Below are 21,407 nucleotides of genomic sequence, written 5' to 3'. Positions count from 1 at the left end.
TACACTAATGCAAGATATTAATAGGGGCAAATACATGTGTGTAGTGGGGGCCAGAGGGTCTATGGGAACTCTATTTTCTGTTCAACTTCTCTGTAAATCTAAAACTACTCTAAAAAAATCTATTTTTAAGCATAAACAACTTTTGAGGAGCTTTGCTATAAAAGGAAGGAGAGAAATTAGGGTAATATATGGAGAGAGAAAGGTTACAAAGAGGTTTTATTTAAGATGAAAGAAATGTGGTCATATGCTAATGGAAAACTCCAAAAGGGAGGAAAAAGTTGATGATGCAGAAGAGAGAAAGAATTACCAAAGTAATTGACCACAGTAGGAAAGAGGGGATGGATTCTGATGCACAGATGGAGGAGATGACTTTTTTAGGAGCAATATCAGGTCATCCAGTCTGAGGAGAGATGAAAGGAAACAGTTTCAGAAGCAGATAAAAGAGCAGATGTAGTGTTAGGAGCTTGAGGAATTCTTTTCTCCTCCTTTTCTCAGTGAAATAGGAAACAACGTGATAAGCTGAGAGTGAGGATGAGGAAGGAGATATCTCAGATATGAAGACATTTTTCTCCATAGCCTAAATATTTTTATCATGCAAATCATTTATATTTTAATATTTGATTAATTTTAAAATATAAAATACAAAAAATTAATCCAAAATCTTTTGCACTTTGGGTTCCAGATTTGTTTTGGATGCTGCCCATTCAGTGTACTCATAAGAGACTTGAATTTGGATAATTTAATTAGGCATAGAGGTTTTAGCGGTTGAGACTTCTGTTTTGCTAGGTGAGATCTGATAGGCACACAGAGGCTCTAGGTCATTGTGTGGTTCCTTGTCTTATGGCTAATGTGGTGGTATTTTTCACACAACAGATGGCAAAGATTGCAGCAAGAACAGCTCCTTTGACAGCCTGGGTCTCCTGTGTTGTTCTGGGAGATGTCTATGGATGCCCAACCTATAGTGTTTTCTCCTAGACTTTTCAACTATTTTGTAAGCATATAATTCTCCATATTAAATCACATTATGTTTAAAATAACTAAAATGGCTTCTGCTATCTGTGATAGATTCCTGATTGATCCACCAAAGAATTATCATTATGTTCAGCATGAAATCAGTTGGGGTTGAAATCAACAAACAGCTAGGAATCATGAAAATTTGCTAGAAATAATCATGAAGTTCTGAAAAAAAGAAAGTAAAATGTTTCAATGATCTTTGCATATGAAAATATCCAGATTTTTTGCCTTCCTCTAATTATGGAAGAAAAACTTGCAGTTTAATTTCTTTCGGAATATACTTATAAGCATAATATTTCCCTCATGATATTTTAAACTCTTTGATATCTGTACAGAATCTTGAGTTTACAGCCCTAAGTCATTTATGAAACTGGATCACTGAAATCATTATGTTGCATAAAGATTTAGAACGATTTCTTCTTATAATCATGAAAAATATCAAACTCTTTACATTCCCTTCATAGACCCATATGTGTGTCGGACGCTACCAATATCTCCAACTTTAATTCTAATTATTTTCACATGCACTTATTATACCTCATCAATTTGAACTTTGTGGTGTTCCTCAAATGTACCAAGTTTGTTACCATCTTCAGGTTTTTGCAGTATCTGTTCCCTCTGCCTAGAATTTCCTGCCTCCAGACATTCCTATGGTTGACTCTTTCAGTTTATCTAGATAGCAGCCAATGTCACCTCCTCAAGAAGGGCCTGCTTGAAGACTGAAAGTAAACTGATTACCTCCACCCCACACTCTCTATCTATCATCTATCAATCTATCTATTGATCAATCTGTCTGTCTACCTATCTATCTACCTACCTATCTAGCTATCATTTTGATTTTCTTTTTAGTTCCTTCAGGACAATATATCTCCCTTAAACCATGGTGTTTATTTTCTATCTTAATGGGCTGTCTATTCCCACTAGATTCCAAGAGAGCAGTGACTTTACCTGTCTCTAATAGCTCTTTCTCCCAGAGCCTAGAATAGTCCTGACAAATGAGAGCTGCTCAATAAATTAAGTATTTGGAAATGAGTAAGTAAATTTTGGATGAAATGCTCCAGTCTTGATTTTCATATTATGTTTTGCCTTCAATTAGGCTGTGTGCTGATTAAACAACCTCTTCATGGAAGATTTCACTTCCTGGTTTTGAAGGGTATAAATCACAGGATTCAACAAAGGAAAGATCACTGTGTGAAAGAGAGAAACCACCTTGTCAGCTGGGAAGGCTCTAAATGGGCGAGTGTAGATGAAGATTCCAGGCCCAAACATGAGAAATATAACAATGATATGGGTGGTGCACGTGGACATTGCTTTGCTCTTCCCCTCAGAGGAGGACCCACGTACACAGCAGAGGATGACCGCATAGGAGGCCAGAAGCCCTAGGAAGCACAGGAGGGTCATCAGACCACTGTTGAAGACCATCAGGAGTTCCACTACAAAGGTGTCCGTGCAGGCCAGCTTGATAACCTGAGGCACATCACAGAAGAAATTATCCAGTCGGTTTGGGCCACAGAAGGGCAAGTGGAGGATGAGGGCCACCTGGATAATGGAGTGGACAAAGCCTCCAAGCCACAGAGCCAAGAGCAAGACATAGCAGGCTCTGGGGTTCATGACAGTTGAATAGTGTAAAGGACGGCAGATGGCCATGTAGCGGTCAAAGGCCATCACAACAAGGAGTAATGCCTCCCCTCCTCCAAGGAAGTGCAAGAAAAAGAGCTGAGTGATGCAGCCTCTGTAGGAGATTACCTTCTTCTCAGAGAGGAAGTCCACCAGCATCCTGGGAGCCACAATGAAGGAGTAGGATGCATCCAGGAAGGCCAAGTTGCCCAGAAAGAAGTAGAGGGGGGCTGTGAGGCCAGGGTCTAATCTGATGGTGAGAATGATGAGGAAATTTCCAGGGAGGATGATGAGGTAGAAAATTAAAACTAGCACAAAGACCAGGAGCTGAATATCTCGAGATTGGGTAAGACCAAGGAGTATGAATTCTGACACCACTGTACTGTTATTGCTCTCCATCTCCTCTGTCTGTAGTGCATCAAGAAGCAGAGTTTATTGTTATGACTATTTCTTCCATCTAGACCTTAGTTCTTCTGTAGTTAAATATTTGACATATATCCATCACTTCAGCTAAAAGCAACACGTCTCAACCCTCTCCAATATCCTGGGTAAACTCCAAAACTTCCCTTTCTCTAGATTTAAAACAAGCAAACAAACAAAAATCCTGTTCCCAAAGCCACATGCATATTGCCATTCAACCATGCGCTTCTATAGGACAGTTCTCCACATTAAGAGTCTGTCATACCACACCTTGGAATTCCTACCTTCCTGAGCCAAAAGAGAAGTTTCCTGAATGCAATACAACCTAACTCCAATTATCAAGATCTTTGCATTCTTGTGGTTGTACTGTGCTTGCAGCTGAGCTCTTTTCTTGAATAAACACCCCTTTTCTCCTCATCTACCAACCCCAAATTTTTACAAAAAATTTCCTTTCTTCAGTTTCTGTGGAATTGCCATTTCCTGCCTGATAACTTTCTGCCTTGCACTCTGTATTCTCTTATTAATTTCCTTCTTGTCCTCCTCTGCTCTTGTGTCCTTGTATTACTCTGATTCCAAATTGATCACCAGGATCTCAACAATAACTTTACTTTTCACCTTACTTGGAGGTGGTTTCCTTGCTGTATCCCTAGTTAAGTACCACTTATGTAACCTCTCCATACCTTGTTCATGCAGCTTAATTAACAGCCTCTGAATCTCAGTTGCGTATTATATTTTCCCAATCTCCCTCTTTCTCTGATCCCACTATGGCACTTAAGGGAGAGTTTTTCAAACACCAAATGCTGCAATACAAAATATGCCAGTGTAAAATTTTTGAAAATTAATTACCTGAATTCATAAAGTAATAGCATAAAAGAGGTGGGAATAATAATAAAGATTCTACAGTCTAATCTATTCCTTTCAAAAACAGGAAAACGAAAGCTACTGTGGTTACATTACTTAAGTTTAGAATGACTTTTCTTTTTTGTTTGGATTGACAAGTAGTAGAAGAATGAAGGTGTGTACTATTTAGTTTAAACACATAAAAACATTATTAAACCAGCTTTAATCAACGGATGCTCTTTTTTGTGTACTTGAATAACTAAAAATAATATTTCTAATCTAAAATCACTCCTTTAAAGGGCTTACAATTAGAGGTTGAACTATGTCTAAATAAAAGAATACTAGTTATGGTGGGAAATACTGATTTATGTCTCACTTCCGTGATATATGCTCATTCCAGAAGGGGCACATAACGATCCATTGAGGAGTGCAAAGAAAATAGTATTTTATAAATATTTAGTACAGGTATATAATTATGCATATATATGCATATAACACTGCATTTTAATTTTGTTCTTCTCAATGCTTTTTAATATTTGCAGTATATATTAGTACATATACACTTTATAAATCAATGTGCATATATTTAAGGTACATGCTCAAAAATGTTTTATGGGTATGAAATGTTTTTAAAGTTTGAAAATTGCTGATCTGAAGAAAAGTAAAAGGTAATATATACCAACATCCCCATACTATTTAGCTAAATAGCACATTTGTTTTAAGTAAGTTCTGTTGAACATGGGGTACAAAGAAGAGGGAAAATCTTTGAAGGAAAATGCTAGTGAGTTAGTACTTGGAAAAGAAAGACAGGAAGAGAGAAAGGTGAGGGTGAAATAGAAGAGGAGATAAGTAGAAAAGTTGAAAAACAGCCCCCAGTAAATCTATATAGTGCATTGTTAGGGTACATATTTTAGAAAACATTAAAATTATCTGCTTGAAGTATCTCTAGAGCTGAATAAAGAGGTCAATATATGAGTTCCCATGTGTTACTAGCAGCCACAGGTGGAATTTATAAAAGTCACACTTCAACATATTAGCATATATATGTATACATACACCACACACACACAAAGGCAAAGCAGAAACTACACAAAATTTTAACAGAAAAAAATACTTTGCAGGTTCTCAAAATTAGCTTTTCTGCTCACTTCTTTTCTCCACTTAGGCAACCTTTTGTCTCAACATTCATTCCATTGTCTTCCTATAAAAATACACTCAGGAGTCCCCTTCTACTTATTCAGGTTTTGTTGATCCCACAAGCTCAGTTGGTGTGTGTGTGGGGGGGCGGGGGTGGCTTTCATGATATATTACTATTTAATGATACGTCTAAGACATCAGGGGATTTCTGAGGGTCTTTGTGATCAAGGGTTATAGGCTCTTTCACTCTGTTTCCTGTCTTTCATCTCTGTTTTCTCACTATTACCTAACAGATGGGATTCCATACTACCTGTCATATTTGATCCATTTTCTTCCCACATCCTATTCTCGTCTATGTACCTTCTGTACCTGTGATTCTGAGACGGTGGTTGGCATAGATCCCAGAGACTATGTATCAGATGAGCATTTCTCTAAGTAAAATAAAATAAGTTTCTAGGGAAAAAATCTAAAATTAGTGCCCTCTTCAGGAAAAAAATATTCTATTTTAGCCAAATTAGTGGGAAAAGTGTTCTCAGAAGACACAAAAATAGAAATCTAAATCCTCACCACTATACCTCTAATCTTCTTTACCATTTCAGGTAGTTCAGAGATTCATCTGACTCTGGCAACGATGATACAGTAGAGTAGGGAAGGCGAGGGAGAAGGGTGAAGACACAAGCATCTAGAGGCAACACTGTGCGGCCTGGAGTGGAAGTTGTCAGACCAGCTCCCAGAGCCAGGCGTTTAGAAACCCAAGGGGCTTACTTCCTCATCTCTGAAACACTTCCTCATGCTTCTTTCCTTGTTTTCTCTCGTTTCGCCTTCTCTCTCCTTTCATTCATCACCAAGCCTTTATTTTTCTAATTTATTTTTCTATGTTTGATTGTGGTTTCTTTTCCCCTGGTAATATATTGTCTCTCATTTTCATCTAATGTTTTTTCCCTATTTACTTTTCTTTCTTTGCATCTTGCTCTTTTCTATCATTTTCTTGTCTCTTTCTCATTTATCCATGTTCTTTCACTCTGAGATTTTTTTCACTCTCTACTTGTCCTCATATTACTTGCAGCTCCATTATATCCTGTGCTGTTTTGCCATTACATCTAAAGACAAAAATTTTAAAAACCCTCATTGTTTCTTTCAAGCAAAAAGGAGCAATGTATATGCTTCCCATCATCTTCTATTCTAAACATTTGGTCTACAAAATAAAAATGTATAATTCACTCTTCAGTACTAACCATTTTCTCTTGAATGGTATCCTCGCAATTTACAAATCTGAACCACTAATTATTTCCCATTTCCTCATATATTTTTTTCTGCATATAAGTGAACTGGATAAAATGATATGATTTACCTTTTTTAAGAAAAGTAAATCTCATTAGTATAATTCTAATGAAATGAATATATTTAACACAGTTTCCAAAAATTTGAGTGTGATATGTATCAGCATGTTGATTGAAGCTTGTAAATTATTTAAATATAAATTTACAAGTTTTATATATTATGAAAAATGTGGATCAGGCTGAAAGACCTGATCAAATGTTTAATTGATACTGATGCTTATAATGGATATAGAAAGTGCTAAACAAATGCATAGGTCTTCAGCCAGGAAATTCCCTCATCAACAAAAGTGGATGGTTCTATTAAATTACTTCTGAATTCCCTTCAAATGCTAGCTTTTTAGGCAATGTAGTAATGCAGAAATAGCCTTGGTTTAGAATCATTTTATCTAATTCTAATGCCTTGGCTCAGCTATTCACTAAATGTATGACCCTGGGAAAGTCACTTTACTTTCAGAAGGCTGAGTTTTCATCTATGACTAATGTGTTGACTCCTTCTATTTGATAGGGATGATATTAGGATAAAACTAATGGATGATGGTAATAATAAGTAACTTATTCAAGTGTGTTTAGACCAAAATTAACCCTGAAAATATTTAAATGTTAAGAGGTAGCTCTATTGAACGGATCCATTGCCAGTAGATCCTCTGTCAATGTCTGTAGGGTAAATCTTGTGTGATGGAGCTTCATAAATCTGAGTGATTAATAAAGGGAAGAAATTGTGGAGGTGCAGTAAAGACTTCGTGTGAAATTGCCTATGCAATCAGTAGTTTGTATATCAAGCTTTTCTCACTTGCACAACTTTCTCTCTGTCAAAGCCCAATGTTGATGAAAAACAGAACCATAAACAACAGAAGACGCTCTCAAATGTGTTGAGTATGAAATTTAGAGTTATGGGCTAATCATCTGCAAAATCATAAAGTCTGTTAACTTTTTTCTCTAGAACCCTTAACCTATTCGTTCTGCATCTTCCTCCCTTCATCTGTACTTTAAGGAAAATAAAATATATCAGTTATTTGTATGCTTCTTACTTTTAACACCAGATGTCAACTTATCTGAAGGCTATTGATCATCTCATTTAATTATAATAATAGAATGAAAATTTTTATCCACCATTAAAGTAATTCTAAGCACTAAGAGCAAATAGAGCTCTATTGAGGGAGAGGGTAGGAAATGCCGCACTGCTGAATTTAGACCCAGCCTCCGGCTATTCCTACTGAAAGTCTGACCTGTATTCCAAGGCAGCAGGTGAACCAGTAGAATAGTTGCAGTATTTTTTCTATTGTGTTCCCCTTCTTGTTTCTTGTAAATATGAATATCCACCACCCAGGAAATTTGAGTCTCCAAGAGTTTTATGTAACTCTCACAAATTAGCCACCCCCCTAATAAAATATTAACTGATCATTCTTGTCATTGTTCATAAATATTTGTTCTACATAGGGAAACTTAGATTTTGAGACCTCCTCTAACTCTTTATGATGCAATGGAGAAAGTGCTTTCAAGATTTGAGACTACCAAGACCTGATTGAATATTTCCAAAGGGAGTTATTAGAATGCTAACTAAATTAGGCAAGCATAACTAGGCAGAGCTTTTTTAAGGAATAAATATTGTAAAATGTATCACATAATGCCACACTGGAATAATTATGAATCCAAACACCAAAATCCTATCAGTGAATGAAAAAATAGAATCCTACTTGGAAGCTCATTTATTAGGTTAAAAGTAAATAGAAGGTTAAGAAAAGTTAATTTACATGTTATAATAAAATTCAAAAATAAAAAAAGTAAATAAATTATGGTAGATTATTGGTACATATATATCAAGAAAGCCAGCAGGGCCAAGAGGAGGATGAGTAAACTGAGGTACTTGCCCCAGGCACAAAATTTACCAAGCGACTAAAAACTTTAGTCATCAAGATAGATAATATTTTGAAAAATCAGGATGGTGTCAAGATGGTGACACCACCACCTTTTAAGGTGTAATCTGAACTTGTCTTCTCCCATGGACACAACAAATTTACAACTACTCTTGGAAAAATTACCCCAGAGAGACAACTGAAAACTGGATAAAAAGAACCTCTGCAACAAGGGTCAGTGCTGATTTAGGTGGAAGAGGCAGAAATTCCATTCTGGAGAGAAAAAACACCACCTTCATGAGTCCCAGAATTTCACAGCTAGCTGGGAGCAATCTAAAGTTCTGAAGACGTCTTGGAGGAGTGAAGGATCTAGGAAGGGGAGTGTTACCACTATAAGCAGCTTTTGGACTCAGCATAACTGAGACAAGTGTCATAACATCTAGCTTTGCTGTCTGTTAGCTACATCAGGGATTTCTCACAGAAAAGCTATGAGACATAACAGAAAAAAAGTCTACTCTTAAAAGGCCCATGCACAAATTCACCCATTTCAGAAATCAACCTAAATCACAAGAAAGATGTACAGTCCTTTGGTGAAAAGAAACTCACCTGATAAACTCTGGGTGCATCTCAGTGAAAGATGAGACCTCTCCTGGAACTGAGACAATAGCAGTAGCCATTATTGTGACCTAGTATAGGCATGCTGACACAGACACTGTTAGATGTCATTGGAATTCTTCCCCTGGCCTGTTAGACCAGAGGTCTGCCCCACCCACTAGATTACCCCAGTCTGGCAGGCAGACCAACATGGGTGCTGGCCCTACCAAACAGCAAGGCATCAGGCAACTTCTGGGACGACATAAGTGGGATACCTGAAACCTGTGCAGCCAGGTGAGTGAGTCCACCTCTGTGGGGCAGGGCATGTGAAGGAGCAGGTGGTCTGTATGGGGCATTGGTGGAGTGTGTGGGGCCTCTGCAGTGGGGTGGCTGGGTCCATTTCAGTGGGTCAGGGTGTGTGCACCAAGCAGGACTTTGTTGTCAGTGAGTTTGTCTCTGTGGGCAGTGGGTCTTCTCAGTGGCCAAAGACCTGTTCTTCTCAAACAGCCACATAGGGGATTGGCCCTGCCTTCCAAAGCCTGAGCAAACTGGGTGCTGCCATGCCTGGGGCCAGCCCCACTCAGCTGCAATCCTGAAATAGCTGACAACAGCCTTGAGCCTGAAGGCCTACAGTGATTGTAAGACCCTGAGCCTAGAAACCAGCCACACTGGACATGTACTCACTTAACAGAAAAATTGCAATCAGAATGTCCTATTAGACCTTGCAACTAACTGTGCTTGGGCTTCTCACACCTTATAAAAATCACTGAAGGTCCATAGAAGCCACAAGCAGTTGAGCATTACAACCAGCTGGGGAGGGGGAAAGCCTAGTCTCTCTGGGAACCTGCAACAAGAGCAACCCTTGCCACAAGAGAAGGACACATGTAATCCACACAAAGATCGCTCCTGGAACGTCTAGACAAGTGGGAAGCACATTGTTGGACCTCATAAGGCATCTCTTACATGAGGCCACCTCTCCAAGATTGGGAGTGATAGCTGACCTACCTAATACATTGATATAAGCACTGAGAAAGAGGCAAAGTGAGGAGACAAATGAATATGTTCCAAGTAAGACATTGGAACAAAACCCCAGAAAAAGAAATAAAACAGAAATAAACCACCTACCTGACAAAGAGTTCAAACAAAAAGTCATAATGATACTAACTGATCTCTGGAGAAGAATGGATGAACTCAGTGAGAATTTCAAGAAAAAAATGGAAAATATAACAAAGAACCAATCAGAAATTAAGAATACAATACTGGCAACAAAAAATTCACTAGAGGGACTCAAGAGGAGATGAGATATTACAGAAGAACAGAGCAGTGGGCTGGATGGAAAACTAGAGGAAATCAGCCAAGCTTAACAGAGAAAAGAAAAAGCAATTTAAAAGCATAAGGACAGTCTAAAAGGCCTCTGAGACAACATCAAGCACACAAACATCCATATTATAGGTGTCTCAGAAGGAAAAGGAGAGAGAAAGGGACAGAGAATCTATTTGAATAAATAATAGCTGAAAACTTTCCTAACCTATGGAAGGAAACAGATATCCAGTTACTGGAAGCACAGAGAGCACCAAACAAGATAAGCCTAAAGAAACACACACACTATAATTATACATTATAATTAAAATTAAATTATAATTAACTTACACATTATAATTAAAATGTCCATAATTAAAGAGAGAATCCTAAAAGACTCAAGAGAAAGGCAATAAGTGACATACAAAGGAAACCCCACAAAGCTATCAGCTGACTTCTCAGCAGAAACCTTACAGGCTAGAAGAGAGTGGCATGATATATCTAAAGTGCTGAAAGGAAAAAAACCTACAGCCAAGAATTCTATTCCTGCAGGGTCTTCATTCAGAATGGAAGGAGAGATAAAGAGTTTCCTAGACAAGCAAGAACTAAAGGTGTTTATCACCAGTAAAATGGCCTTACAAGAAGTGCTAAAGGGACTTATGTAAGTGGGAAAGAGAAGACCACAAATAGGAATAAGAAAATAATAATAATAATAATAAAGTGATAAAATCACTGGTAAGGCAGATATACAGTACAGGTAGCAGATCTACCACCTATGAAGATAGTATGAGGGTCAAAAGACAAAAGTACTAAAATTATCTATTCCCATGATAAGACTGTAATGGATACACACACACAAGAAAGAGGTTAGATATGGTATTGAAAAAATAAAAGTGGGAGGAGGGGAGTAAAAGAGTAGAGTTTTCAGCAAGAGATCAAATAAAAAGATCATCAACTTAATATAGGATGCTATACACATAGGTTATGATATATGAAACTCATGGTAATCACAAACCAGAAACCTATAATAAATACACAAATAATTAATAGAAAGGAACACAAACATAATACTAAAGAAAGCCATCAAACCACAAAGGAAGAGAGCAAGAGAAGAAGGAAGGAATAGAGCACTACTAAAACACTCAGAAAAAAAGTAGTAAAATGGAAATAAATACATTCTTATCAAGAGCTACTTTAAATGTCAATGGACTAAATTCTCCAGTCAAAAGGCATAATATGGCCGATTGGATTACAAAACAAGAACCACATATATGCTGCATACAAGAGACACACTTCAAACCTAAAGACACAAACAACCTGAGGGTGAGGGAATGGAACAAGATATTCCATGCAAATGGCAATGAAAAGAAAGCTTGGGTAGCAATACTTATATCAGACAAAATAGTCTTTAAAACAAAAGTTGTAGCAAAAGACAGAGAAGGACACTACATAATGATAAAGGGAACAATCCAACAAGAGGATGTAGCACATGTAAATATCTATGCACTCAACATAGGAGTACCTAAATATATAAAGCACCTATTAACATACATAAAAGGAGAAATAGGCAACAACACAATAATAGTAGGGGACTTTAACACTCCACTTACACCAATGGATGGATCATCCAAACAGAACATCAATAAGGAAACATTTGTCTTAAAGGACGCATTAGACCAGATGGACTTAGTAGATATATCTAGAACATTCCATCCAGAAACCTCAGAATACAAATTCTTTTCAAATGCACATGGAACATTACCCAGGATAGGTCACACATTGTACCACAAAATAAGTCTCAGTAAGTCTAAGGAGGTTAAAATAACACCAAGTACCTTTTCTGACCACAATGGTATGAAACTACAACTATACTATAGGAAGAAAACCAGAAAAGTCTCAAACAGGCAGAGATTAAACAAAATGCTACTGAACAATGATTGTGTCAATGCAGAAATTATTGGAGAAATCAAAAAATACCTGGAGACATGAAAATGAATATACAATATGCCAAAATTAATGGGATACAGCAAAAGCATATCTAAGACAGAAGTTTATAGTAATAACAGGCCTACCTCAACAAACAAAGAAAATTCAAATAAACAACCTAACAGTGCACTTAAATGAAGTGGAGAAAAAAGAAAAAACAAAGCCCCAAATTGGTAGAAGGAAGGAAATAATAAAAATCAGAGAAATAAATGAAATAGAGACTGTAAAAACAGCAGAAACAAGCAATGAAACCAAGAGCTGATTCTTTGAAAAGATAAACAAAATTGACAAACTCCTAGCTAACTTCACCAAGAAAAAAAGAGAGAAGGTTCAAATAAATAAAATCAGAAATGAAAGAGGAGGAATTACAACAGCACCTCAGAAACACAAAATGTTATAAGACAATACTATGAAAAGCTACATGCTAACAAATTGGATAATCCAGAACAAATGGATAAATTCTTAGAATCATGCCACCCTCCAAAACTGAATAAAGAAGAAATAGAGAATTTGAATAGACCAATGACCTGTAAGGAGATCAAAACAGTAATCCAAAACCTCCCCAAAAATAAAAGTCCCTGGTGAATTCTACCAAACATTCAAAAAAGACAATACCCATCCTTCTCAAGCTTTTTGAAAAAATTGAAGAGGAGGGGAAGCTTTCAAACTCATTCTACAAAGCCAACATTACCCTGATACCAAAATCAGACAAGGACAACATGAAATATTAAAATTACAGGCCAATATCACTGATGAACATTGATGCAAAAATTCTCAGCAAAATACTAGCAAATCGAATACAATACATTAAAAAGATCATGCACCACGATCCAGTGGCATTTATTCCAGAGAAGCAGGAATGGTTCTACAGTGGCAAATCAATCAATGTTATACACAACATTAACAAAATGAAGAACAAAAATCATATGATCATCTCAATATATGCAGAAAAAGCATTTGAGAATATACAGCATCCATTTATGATAAAAATTCTGAATAAAATTGGTATAGAAGGAAAGTATTTCAACAAAATAAAGGCCATATGTGACAAGCCCACAGCTAATATTATTTTCAACGGAGAAAAACTGAAAGCTATCCCTTTAAGAACAGGAACCAGACAAAGATGTCCACTTTCATCACTCTAATTTAACATAGTATTGGAAGCACTAGCCAGAGCCGGCAGGCAAGAAAAAGAAATTAAAAAGATACAAATTAGAAACAAAGAAGTCAAACTATCACCATTTGCAGGTGACATGATTTCATCATATATAGAAAACCCTAAATAATCCACCAAAAATCTTTTAGAAATGATAAATGAATACAGTAAAGTTGCAGGATACAAAATCAACATATAACAATCAGTTGCATTTCTATACACTAACAGTAGAGTAGCAGAAAGAGAAATTGAGAATACAATCCCACTGGGGACAGCCTGTTGGCACAGGGGTTAAGTTTACATGTTATGCTTCGGCACCCCGGGGTTCACCAGTTCAGATCCGTGGTGCAGACCTACACACTGCCTGCCAAACCATGCTGTGGCAGGTGTCCCACATATAAAGTAGAGGAAGATGGGCACGGATGTTAGCTCAGGGCCAGTCTTCCTCAGCAAAAAAAAGAAGAGGATTGGCAGCAGATGTTAGCTTGGGGCTAATCTTCCTCAAAAAAATCAACAACAAAAACAATTCAATCCCATTCACAACTGCAACAGAAAGAATAAAATCTCTAGGAATAAATTTAACCAAGGAGGTTAAAGACCTATACACTGAAAACCATAAAACACTGTTGAAAGAAGTTGAAGAAAACACAAAAAAAGGAAAGACACTCCATGTTTGGATTGGAAGAATTAACATAATTAAAATGTCCATGCTTTGCAAAGCAATCTACAGATTCAATGTAATCCCTCTCAAAGTCCCAACAACATTTTTCATAGAAATGGAATAAAGAATCCTAAAATTTATATGGAACAACAAAGACCTCAGATAGCCACAAGAATCCTGAGAAAAAAGAAAAAACTGGCAGTATTACATTCTCTAATTTCAAAATATACTACAAAACTATAGTAATCAAAACAGCACGGTACTTTCACAAAAACAGACACACAGATCACTGGAACAGAATTGAGAGCCCATAAACAAACCCATACATCTATGGATAGCTAATTTCTACAAAAGGCCTAGAACGTACAATGGAGAAAGGAAAGTCTCTTCAAGATTTGATGTTGTGAAAACTGGACATCTACTTGCAAAAGAATGAAAGCAGACAATTATCTTTCACCATGCACAAAAATTGACTCAAAATGAATTAAAGTCTTGAATATAAGGCCTGAAACCATAAAAATTCTAGAAGGAAAAATAGGCAGTACAGTTTTCGATATCAGTCTTAGCAGTATATTTTCAAGTGCCATGTCTGACTGGGCAAGGGAAATAATAGAAAAAATAATCAAATGGGACTACATTGAACTAGTAAGCTCTGTACAGCAAAGGAAACTATCGACAAAATTAAAAAGCAGCCTATGGAATGGTAGAAAATATTTGCAAACCACATATCCAATAAGGGGTTGATATTTAATATATACAAGGAACTTATACAATTTAATAGAAAAAAAAAAACAAATGGGCAAAGGACCTGAAGATACATAAAGAAGACATAGAAATGGCCAACAGGTATATGAAAAGGTGCTCAACATGACTAATCATCAGGGAAATACAAATCAAAACCACATTGAGATACTACCTCAAACAGGTTAGCATGGCTATCACTAAAAAACAAGAGATAAATGCTAGTTAAGATGTGGAGAAAAGGGAACCCTTGTGCACTGTTGGTGGGAAAACAAACTGGTACAACCACTGTGGAGAACGGTATGATGCTTCCTTCATGTAATAGCACTGCCATGTGATCCACTTCTGGGTATATATCCAAAGGAAACAAAGTCATTATCTTGAGGAGGTATCTGTATTCCCATGTTCATTGCAGCCTTATTCACAACAGCCAAGACATGGAAACAACCTAAGTGTCCATTGACAGATGAATGGAAAATGTTATTCAGCCTTAAAAAGAAAGAAATTCTGGCATTTGCAACAACATGGATGAACCTGGAAGGCATTATGCTAACTTCTGCCCTATACTCTATTATTTTTTAAAATTATTACTTTCAGTATTAACTCTGTATTATCTAAATAAAATACACACCTTGTTATTTATTGTAAATTCCTTTTAAACATTATCATTTGATTTCTGTCATGGCAAAATAAGAATTTAGCTCTCAAATATAACCCTGTCTAATGTTTCTTCTTTACATTCTCCTAATTGTATCAATTTTTAAATTAAATATATAGTAAGAATAACATTACTATGATTTTATATTTTTCTCCATAAAGCCAAGTATTGAATGATAATTATACTTTCTTTCTTGTATGCCTTTTTCTTTTTACTAAGTTAGTAGTCATGTCATATTTCTTTTGGAAGATATGCTGAAAATCTTCATTTGCCCCACCAGATCCTCTCACTACCCTCTTCTCCTTCACTCTGTCCCAGAAGACCTTTATGGATTTTATCAACAAGTCTCTTCTGTCATCTGTTTTGTGGTTGGGTTCAGCCAACAATATTCCCTGACAGGTGATTCAAGAAAAAAGAGTAAGATAGGGCTATTTATTCCCTTAACCTCCTGCCAATTGTCTTTCCATTGAAGGTCACTGTTCCTCTCAAAGGTCTATGTCAAATCTCTCTCCTTTTCAATTTCTCACAGTCCCTTCAGGCATAACAGTGTTAACAGCTCTGAAGCTTCTAACACCTGGTTATGGCACTGTCTAATGCCATACCTCCATATCCCTATACTTACAATTTTACAGACAGTCTCTTTGTGAATAAACCATCCTCCAATTATGCTATCTTGACTGTGTCATCAATTTCTGTTAGGGTTCTAAATAATATATATAGTTTCCTTAAATAAACAAACTTGTTCCATCTGATTGACTATACATTTATGACAAAGATGCTCCAACATCATTTTAGATAATACTTACTCTCCTCTCTTTGTTTTCTGAAGCTTCCCTGCCTGGGGCTTCTATGTCTCTACTTTCGTTCATCTCTATTGCATCCTATGCCTTCTGTTTATTTTTTATGGCATCATTTTCTCATTTCAAGATTGAAAGTATTTTCTCTCATCATTTGAAGATATGAATGGTTTTGTAAAATCTATTTCTTCTTGTCTTATCTTTGATTCCACCAGAGTCCTTTTGGTCTTCCTAAAGACTCGCTTTTTTTTCTTTAACTGCCTCATGTATATTAAAGAATAAAACACCAAAAATTTGACTAAATGCTCTGGATCAATGGAACAGAGCTCACTAATTGGTAGGCTTCTTGTCAGGGTTCCAGTAGAGAGGCAGCCATCGCATTTGTGATCTCCAAAGGCAGAATGTGAAAGATTTTTCTCCAATACCATTCAATTTCTTAACACAAAGATGCCAATATTCTGTTTGTGAATGATATGTCTATGTGAGTATCTGGGAGTGAGATGTAGAAAGAGCAGATGGGAGACTGAAATATTCCTTTCTGTTAATCTCACTATTACCAGTCCTGAACCCCACTGTTTCCTTTACCTGGTATCCTGGCATCTCAAACACGTCAGGGATTCTGGGAGATAAATCTGTGCGTTTCTGTTGTGTTCCTCTCAGATTGTAGAGTTAGTCTTTTCCACTCTGCCAAATCAGTTGCCACACCTTTGCCTTCTCTTTTCCAAACATGTACTGGAATCTTTTGTATGCATCTAACTTCTATCCTGTTCTCTTTGTTCTTGTAGTCTAAACTCTTTTCCCTTTTGCTGTTGTTATTATTATTTTATTTAGATCTTAAGAGGGAAAAAGAAAAATAATGTGGCCTGCCATTTTAAATGTAATTTCAGTTTATTTATTGCTTATTTTTAAAAACTCTGTTTACAAAAAGGATAGAACGATCTTTTCTTCAGAAGAAAGGTAACATGAAAAATAACTGTAAATAAATGCAGCAAATGTTCATGGTGATCATGTACAGAAGGGCTAAAGTGTAGAGAAACCATTTTAAAGAATTTTCAAATGTCCCACCCACAAGCTACTGTTAACATCATATTGTCCACCCCTAGCTGCAAGAGAGAGCCTGGTAAATACAATATTTTAGCTGGGTGACCAGAAATAATGTCAAGTCTCTGCCACTAAGGAAAAAGGAAACAATGGATATTGGGATGACAAATGGCCGACTCTGTCACAAGTATGTATTGCACAGCCATTTCTGTGCTATATGGAGAGAGAATAGGAAAGAAGTAAGATACACTATTTATATCCTTGATAAGTTGTTAAAATTAAATAAAATCCATTAGAAAACAAAAACCAGAAAAAAATAAGTATCTGATACGCTTTTATAAACTATATATAGGAGCATTTAAGGTACACAAGAAATAAACATTGGATGAAAATAATCAGGGCAGAATTCTTAAAAGATATGAATTATGAAACAAAACCTAAAAAGTTCCTCAGAATAAAAATGCCTTTGCTGAAGTATTGGGAATATCCAGCAACTCTCCAACTTTATTAAGAATAACACACAAAAGAAATGTGCTTACTCCATTTTTACTTTGTAAAAATTTAACACAATTTTAACTAAAAATTCATAATAGAAATACATCTCCTTGACTTAGTCATTTCACTAGTTCAAAGGTCAATTCATTTTAGTTGCTTTAATTAATCTGTTCTTTGTATTGCAAAAATAACCCAAAAAGATTGCTTCCAATAAAAATATTATGATGGTATTGGGGTGATAGAGAATATTCAAATTCTCCAAGAAGTTCTTTAAAAAAAATTGCTCCCCAGCATGATATGTGAAATTCTCTCTCTTTCTCTTTTTGTTTTCTTTCTTTTCCTATACAGAAACCATCCTTTGGGCAGTTTGTCAGTTTATATCAACTTCTTCATTGTATGCAGTGTATGTCACATTTTCTGCATTTGTTACATTGTACTATAGTTTTATGAATCTATTTCATCTACCAGATTATGTGATAATTTTGTGGGAAAATACTAGGAAAGAAAGAAAACAAGAAGGAAGGAATAAGGAAGGGGGGGGAGGGAGGAAAGAGGCAGGGAGGAAAACAAAAAGGCAGCTCCTGAGAAGTTACACCTTTTTTAGGAGAAATGATCTGATTCCTCAGAGATGTCTTTCTCTTGTAACCTCATTCTAAATCATTAAATTATAGCTTAAGAGAGTTTGATTTGAATTGAAGGGATCTAAAGCAGTTAAATGAGATACTGAGTAGGAGTGCTTACTCTCCTACTATAGAAGCAAGAGGGGAAAAATCTTGCCAGTATGGATGGCTTAAGTTTAGTCCACCTAAAGGTAGAGAAATGAAATAGCCTCAAATTATTCCCTGTTAAATTAAAGGTACAAGATAGTTGAATTTAGAGATTATTCCTTAAAGTTATTAATAAGGTAGAGACCACTGAAGGTATCAGCTAATTCTCTGACTGCATTTCTGACAAATTAACCCTTCTGCTTTTCCTTCAAGGAGAGCTTGCAACTCCATAGTCATTTCATGGCATTCTTTACGTCCTCATTTCTGAGAGTATAGCTGAATGGGTTTAGCATTGGAGTGATGGTAGTATAGAACACAGACACAACCTTATCCAGTGGGAAAGTAGTGGACGGATGGAGATAAATAAAGATACAAGGGACCAAGAAGAAAGTTACTTCAATCAGATAAGATCCACAGGTAGAGAGAGCCTTGTGACAACTCTCTGCAGACCTCTTCTGAAGATTAAATAGAGTAGCTGTGTAGGAGGCCAGAAGAATGAGGAAACACTCCAGAGAGATAAGACAGGTATCGGCAATCACCAACATATTTACTAGGGTTGTATCAGCACAGGCAAGTTTTAGGACTGGGTGGACATCACAAAAGTAGTGGTCGATGACCTGACCATTGCAGAAAGGCAGCTGAAAGGTCAGGAGGGTCTGAAAAAAGGAATGACCCAGGGCTCCTGACCAGGACAGTGATGCCAGCACAATACAAGCATTGGCACTCATGATGGTGGTATAACGAAGAGGTTGGCAGATGGCGGCATAACCGTCAAAAGCCATGACAGTCAAAACAAAAATCTCAGCACAACCAAAAAAGTGGAAGGTAAACATCTGAGTTACACAGCCCCAGTAGGAAATAGTCTTTTTCTCAGAAATAGTCTTCGATCATCTTGGGCGCTGTGGCTGAGGAATAGGCCATGTCCACTAATGACAGGCTACTGAGGTAGAAGTACATGGGTGTGTGGCACTGGGGATCAGAAAAGACCATAAGCAAAATAAACAGATTTTCTACCACAATCACAAGGTAGAAGAGGAGGAAAGGGCAAAGAAAATCTGTTGGATTCTGGCATCTTGGGAAAGTCCTAGGAATATAAACTCAGTGACATTTTTGACCACTTCCATGGGGACCCAGGCAGGACTGGTTGAGTGGCTCTGATTCCCTGTAAAAATAAATAAATGTTAAAAACCATTGTAAGCATGGTAAAGTCTAACAGGAGCAGCCTTATTAACATATATAAGTGATGCTAGGGCCTGGCCTGGTGGTGCAACAGTTAAATTTGCCTGTTCTGCTTTGGCAGCCCGGGGTTTGCAGGTTTGGATCCCGGTGCAGACATGGCACTGCTTTTCAAGCCATTCTGCAGCAGGTGTCCCACTTATAAAACAGAGGAAGATGGGCACAGATGTTAGTTCAGGGCCAGTCTTCCTCAGCAAAAAGAGGAGGATTTGTGGCAGATGTTAGCTCAAGGCTAATCTTCCTCAAAAAAAAAAAAAAAAAAAGTGATGCTAAATATAGTAGAGGAAATTCTTCCTATTTCTTGACTACAGTTAATTAATATTTTTCTCATTATTAATTTTCTTACTACATTATTGACTCACATTTGATTTTCTGTTACACTTAGATCTACAGTTCCTTTCTCCCACACAAGAATCCAGATTGAGGTTTTTTCTATTAGATTTAACGTTTTTCCCTAATTGTATCTCTATTATCTCTCCCTCCCTCCCTCTCTCTCTTGTCAGAAATTCTTTTTGGAATGAAAAAACTTGAATTAATTATTAAATAAATAAATTAATTTTTGAGACCGAAGATAAAAGCAAGAAGTCAGAATCAGAAATCTGCTGTCAAAATTCTCAGATGAATCTTTTTAATATAATATACACAGATCAACTATAGAAGAATAATGTTCTACTTGAGTAAAGCAGGTTCAGTTTCCAGTTCCTAAATTAGATCGGAAGTTTCAAAACAATTAGAAATTAAACCATTTTTAGTGACTGAGAACAACATATACAGTGGCCTCCTGCTTACCAAAACCCATGCTTATAAATCACTGGGGGAATTTCAGTCCTAAGCCTCAGGCTGCATGTGAAAATTCCACTTTGCTTGTCCACGAAGAATACCTGACGAAAGGTCAAACGATACCGAGAAATACTTTTTTCCTATGTTGCTCTAAAGAGTAGAAAAGTTTAAAAATGATTAAGTATCCTATTACCCTCAGTCCATTTGCCTTGAAAAAGCCCTCTTCCCTGAAATCATAGTTAAGAATTAGGAATAAAATTTCCCAAAAAGATAATGCTATAAATGGTACTTAAAAAATAAATGTCTGATACCATTTTACAAACTATATACAGAAATGCTTAAGGCATATAGAGAAAAATATTGGATAAAAATAATCAGGGAAGAATTCTTGAAAGAGATGAATCAGGAAACAAAGTCTAAAGAAGTTCCTTGGAATAAAAAGGGATTTTCTGAAGCATTATTAGCTATCCTTCTTCTCTACTAGAAATACCTCTTTTCTGTGTGGATAGTGTAAAGAGCACTGGCCAGAAGCTGAGTGATTACAGCCTGAGCACCTCATCAACTGGATAACTTTAGGTAAATTAGTCTATATTCACTCTGAATCTCAGTTTTCTCATCTATAAAAGATGGATGATAAAATTTTCTACCTCACAAAGCTATTACAAAAATAAAATGGGATCCTCTATGTGCCTTTTTTTGCATTTATGAAGTGTTTTACTTTACAATTTGAATCTATGAAGTGGGATCATTTTATTAAACAGAATTTGCAATTTGATTTATTCAGCTATTATACAAAAATTATATAGATGAAAAATATAAAATATTAAAATTTATACATAATTTTATTTCTGAAATAATAAACTATAGTATCCGCCATTTCCATTAAAGAGATACTATTAATAGTAGCTAATATTTATTAAACACATTACTATGTACAGGATTGTATGCTAAACTATTAGCATATGTTACCTCATT

At 36.3% G+C, this 21,407-nt stretch overlaps 1 protein-coding gene and 1 pseudogene across 1 annotated transcript; both read right to left on the bottom strand.

Annotated features, from left to right (window-relative positions):
- Positions 1–2,106: 2,106 nt before the first annotated feature.
- LOC106833371 (olfactory receptor 4N2-like) lies at positions 2,107–3,030 on the bottom strand. Its single transcript, XM_014844561.3, has one exon. It carries the CDS (start codon positions 3,028–3,030, stop codon positions 2,107–2,109), a length of 924 nt encoding a protein of 307 aa, XP_014700047.3.
- Positions 3,031–18,604: 15,574 nt separating this feature from the next.
- On the bottom strand, positions 18,605–20,451 carry LOC123283020 (olfactory receptor 4S2-like; annotated as a pseudogene).
- Between the last annotated feature and the right edge of the window lie 956 nt (positions 20,452–21,407).

Source organism: Equus asinus, chromosome 2, assembly GCF_041296235.1.
Source record: "Equus asinus isolate D_3611 breed Donkey chromosome 2, EquAss-T2T_v2, whole genome shotgun sequence".
In the NCBI taxonomy this organism is placed as follows: Eukaryota; Metazoa; Chordata; class Mammalia; order Perissodactyla; family Equidae; genus Equus; species Equus asinus.
The sequence above is the reverse complement of the archived record's forward strand: the minus strand, read 5'-3'. Positions and strand labels throughout refer to the sequence as shown.

Bases quoted from the DNA above. Each gene is read 5' to 3' on its own strand.
- LOC106833371 (XM_014844561.3), bottom strand. From the start codon at position 3,030: ATGGAGAGCAATAACAGTACAGTGGTGTCAGAATTCATACTCCTTGGT.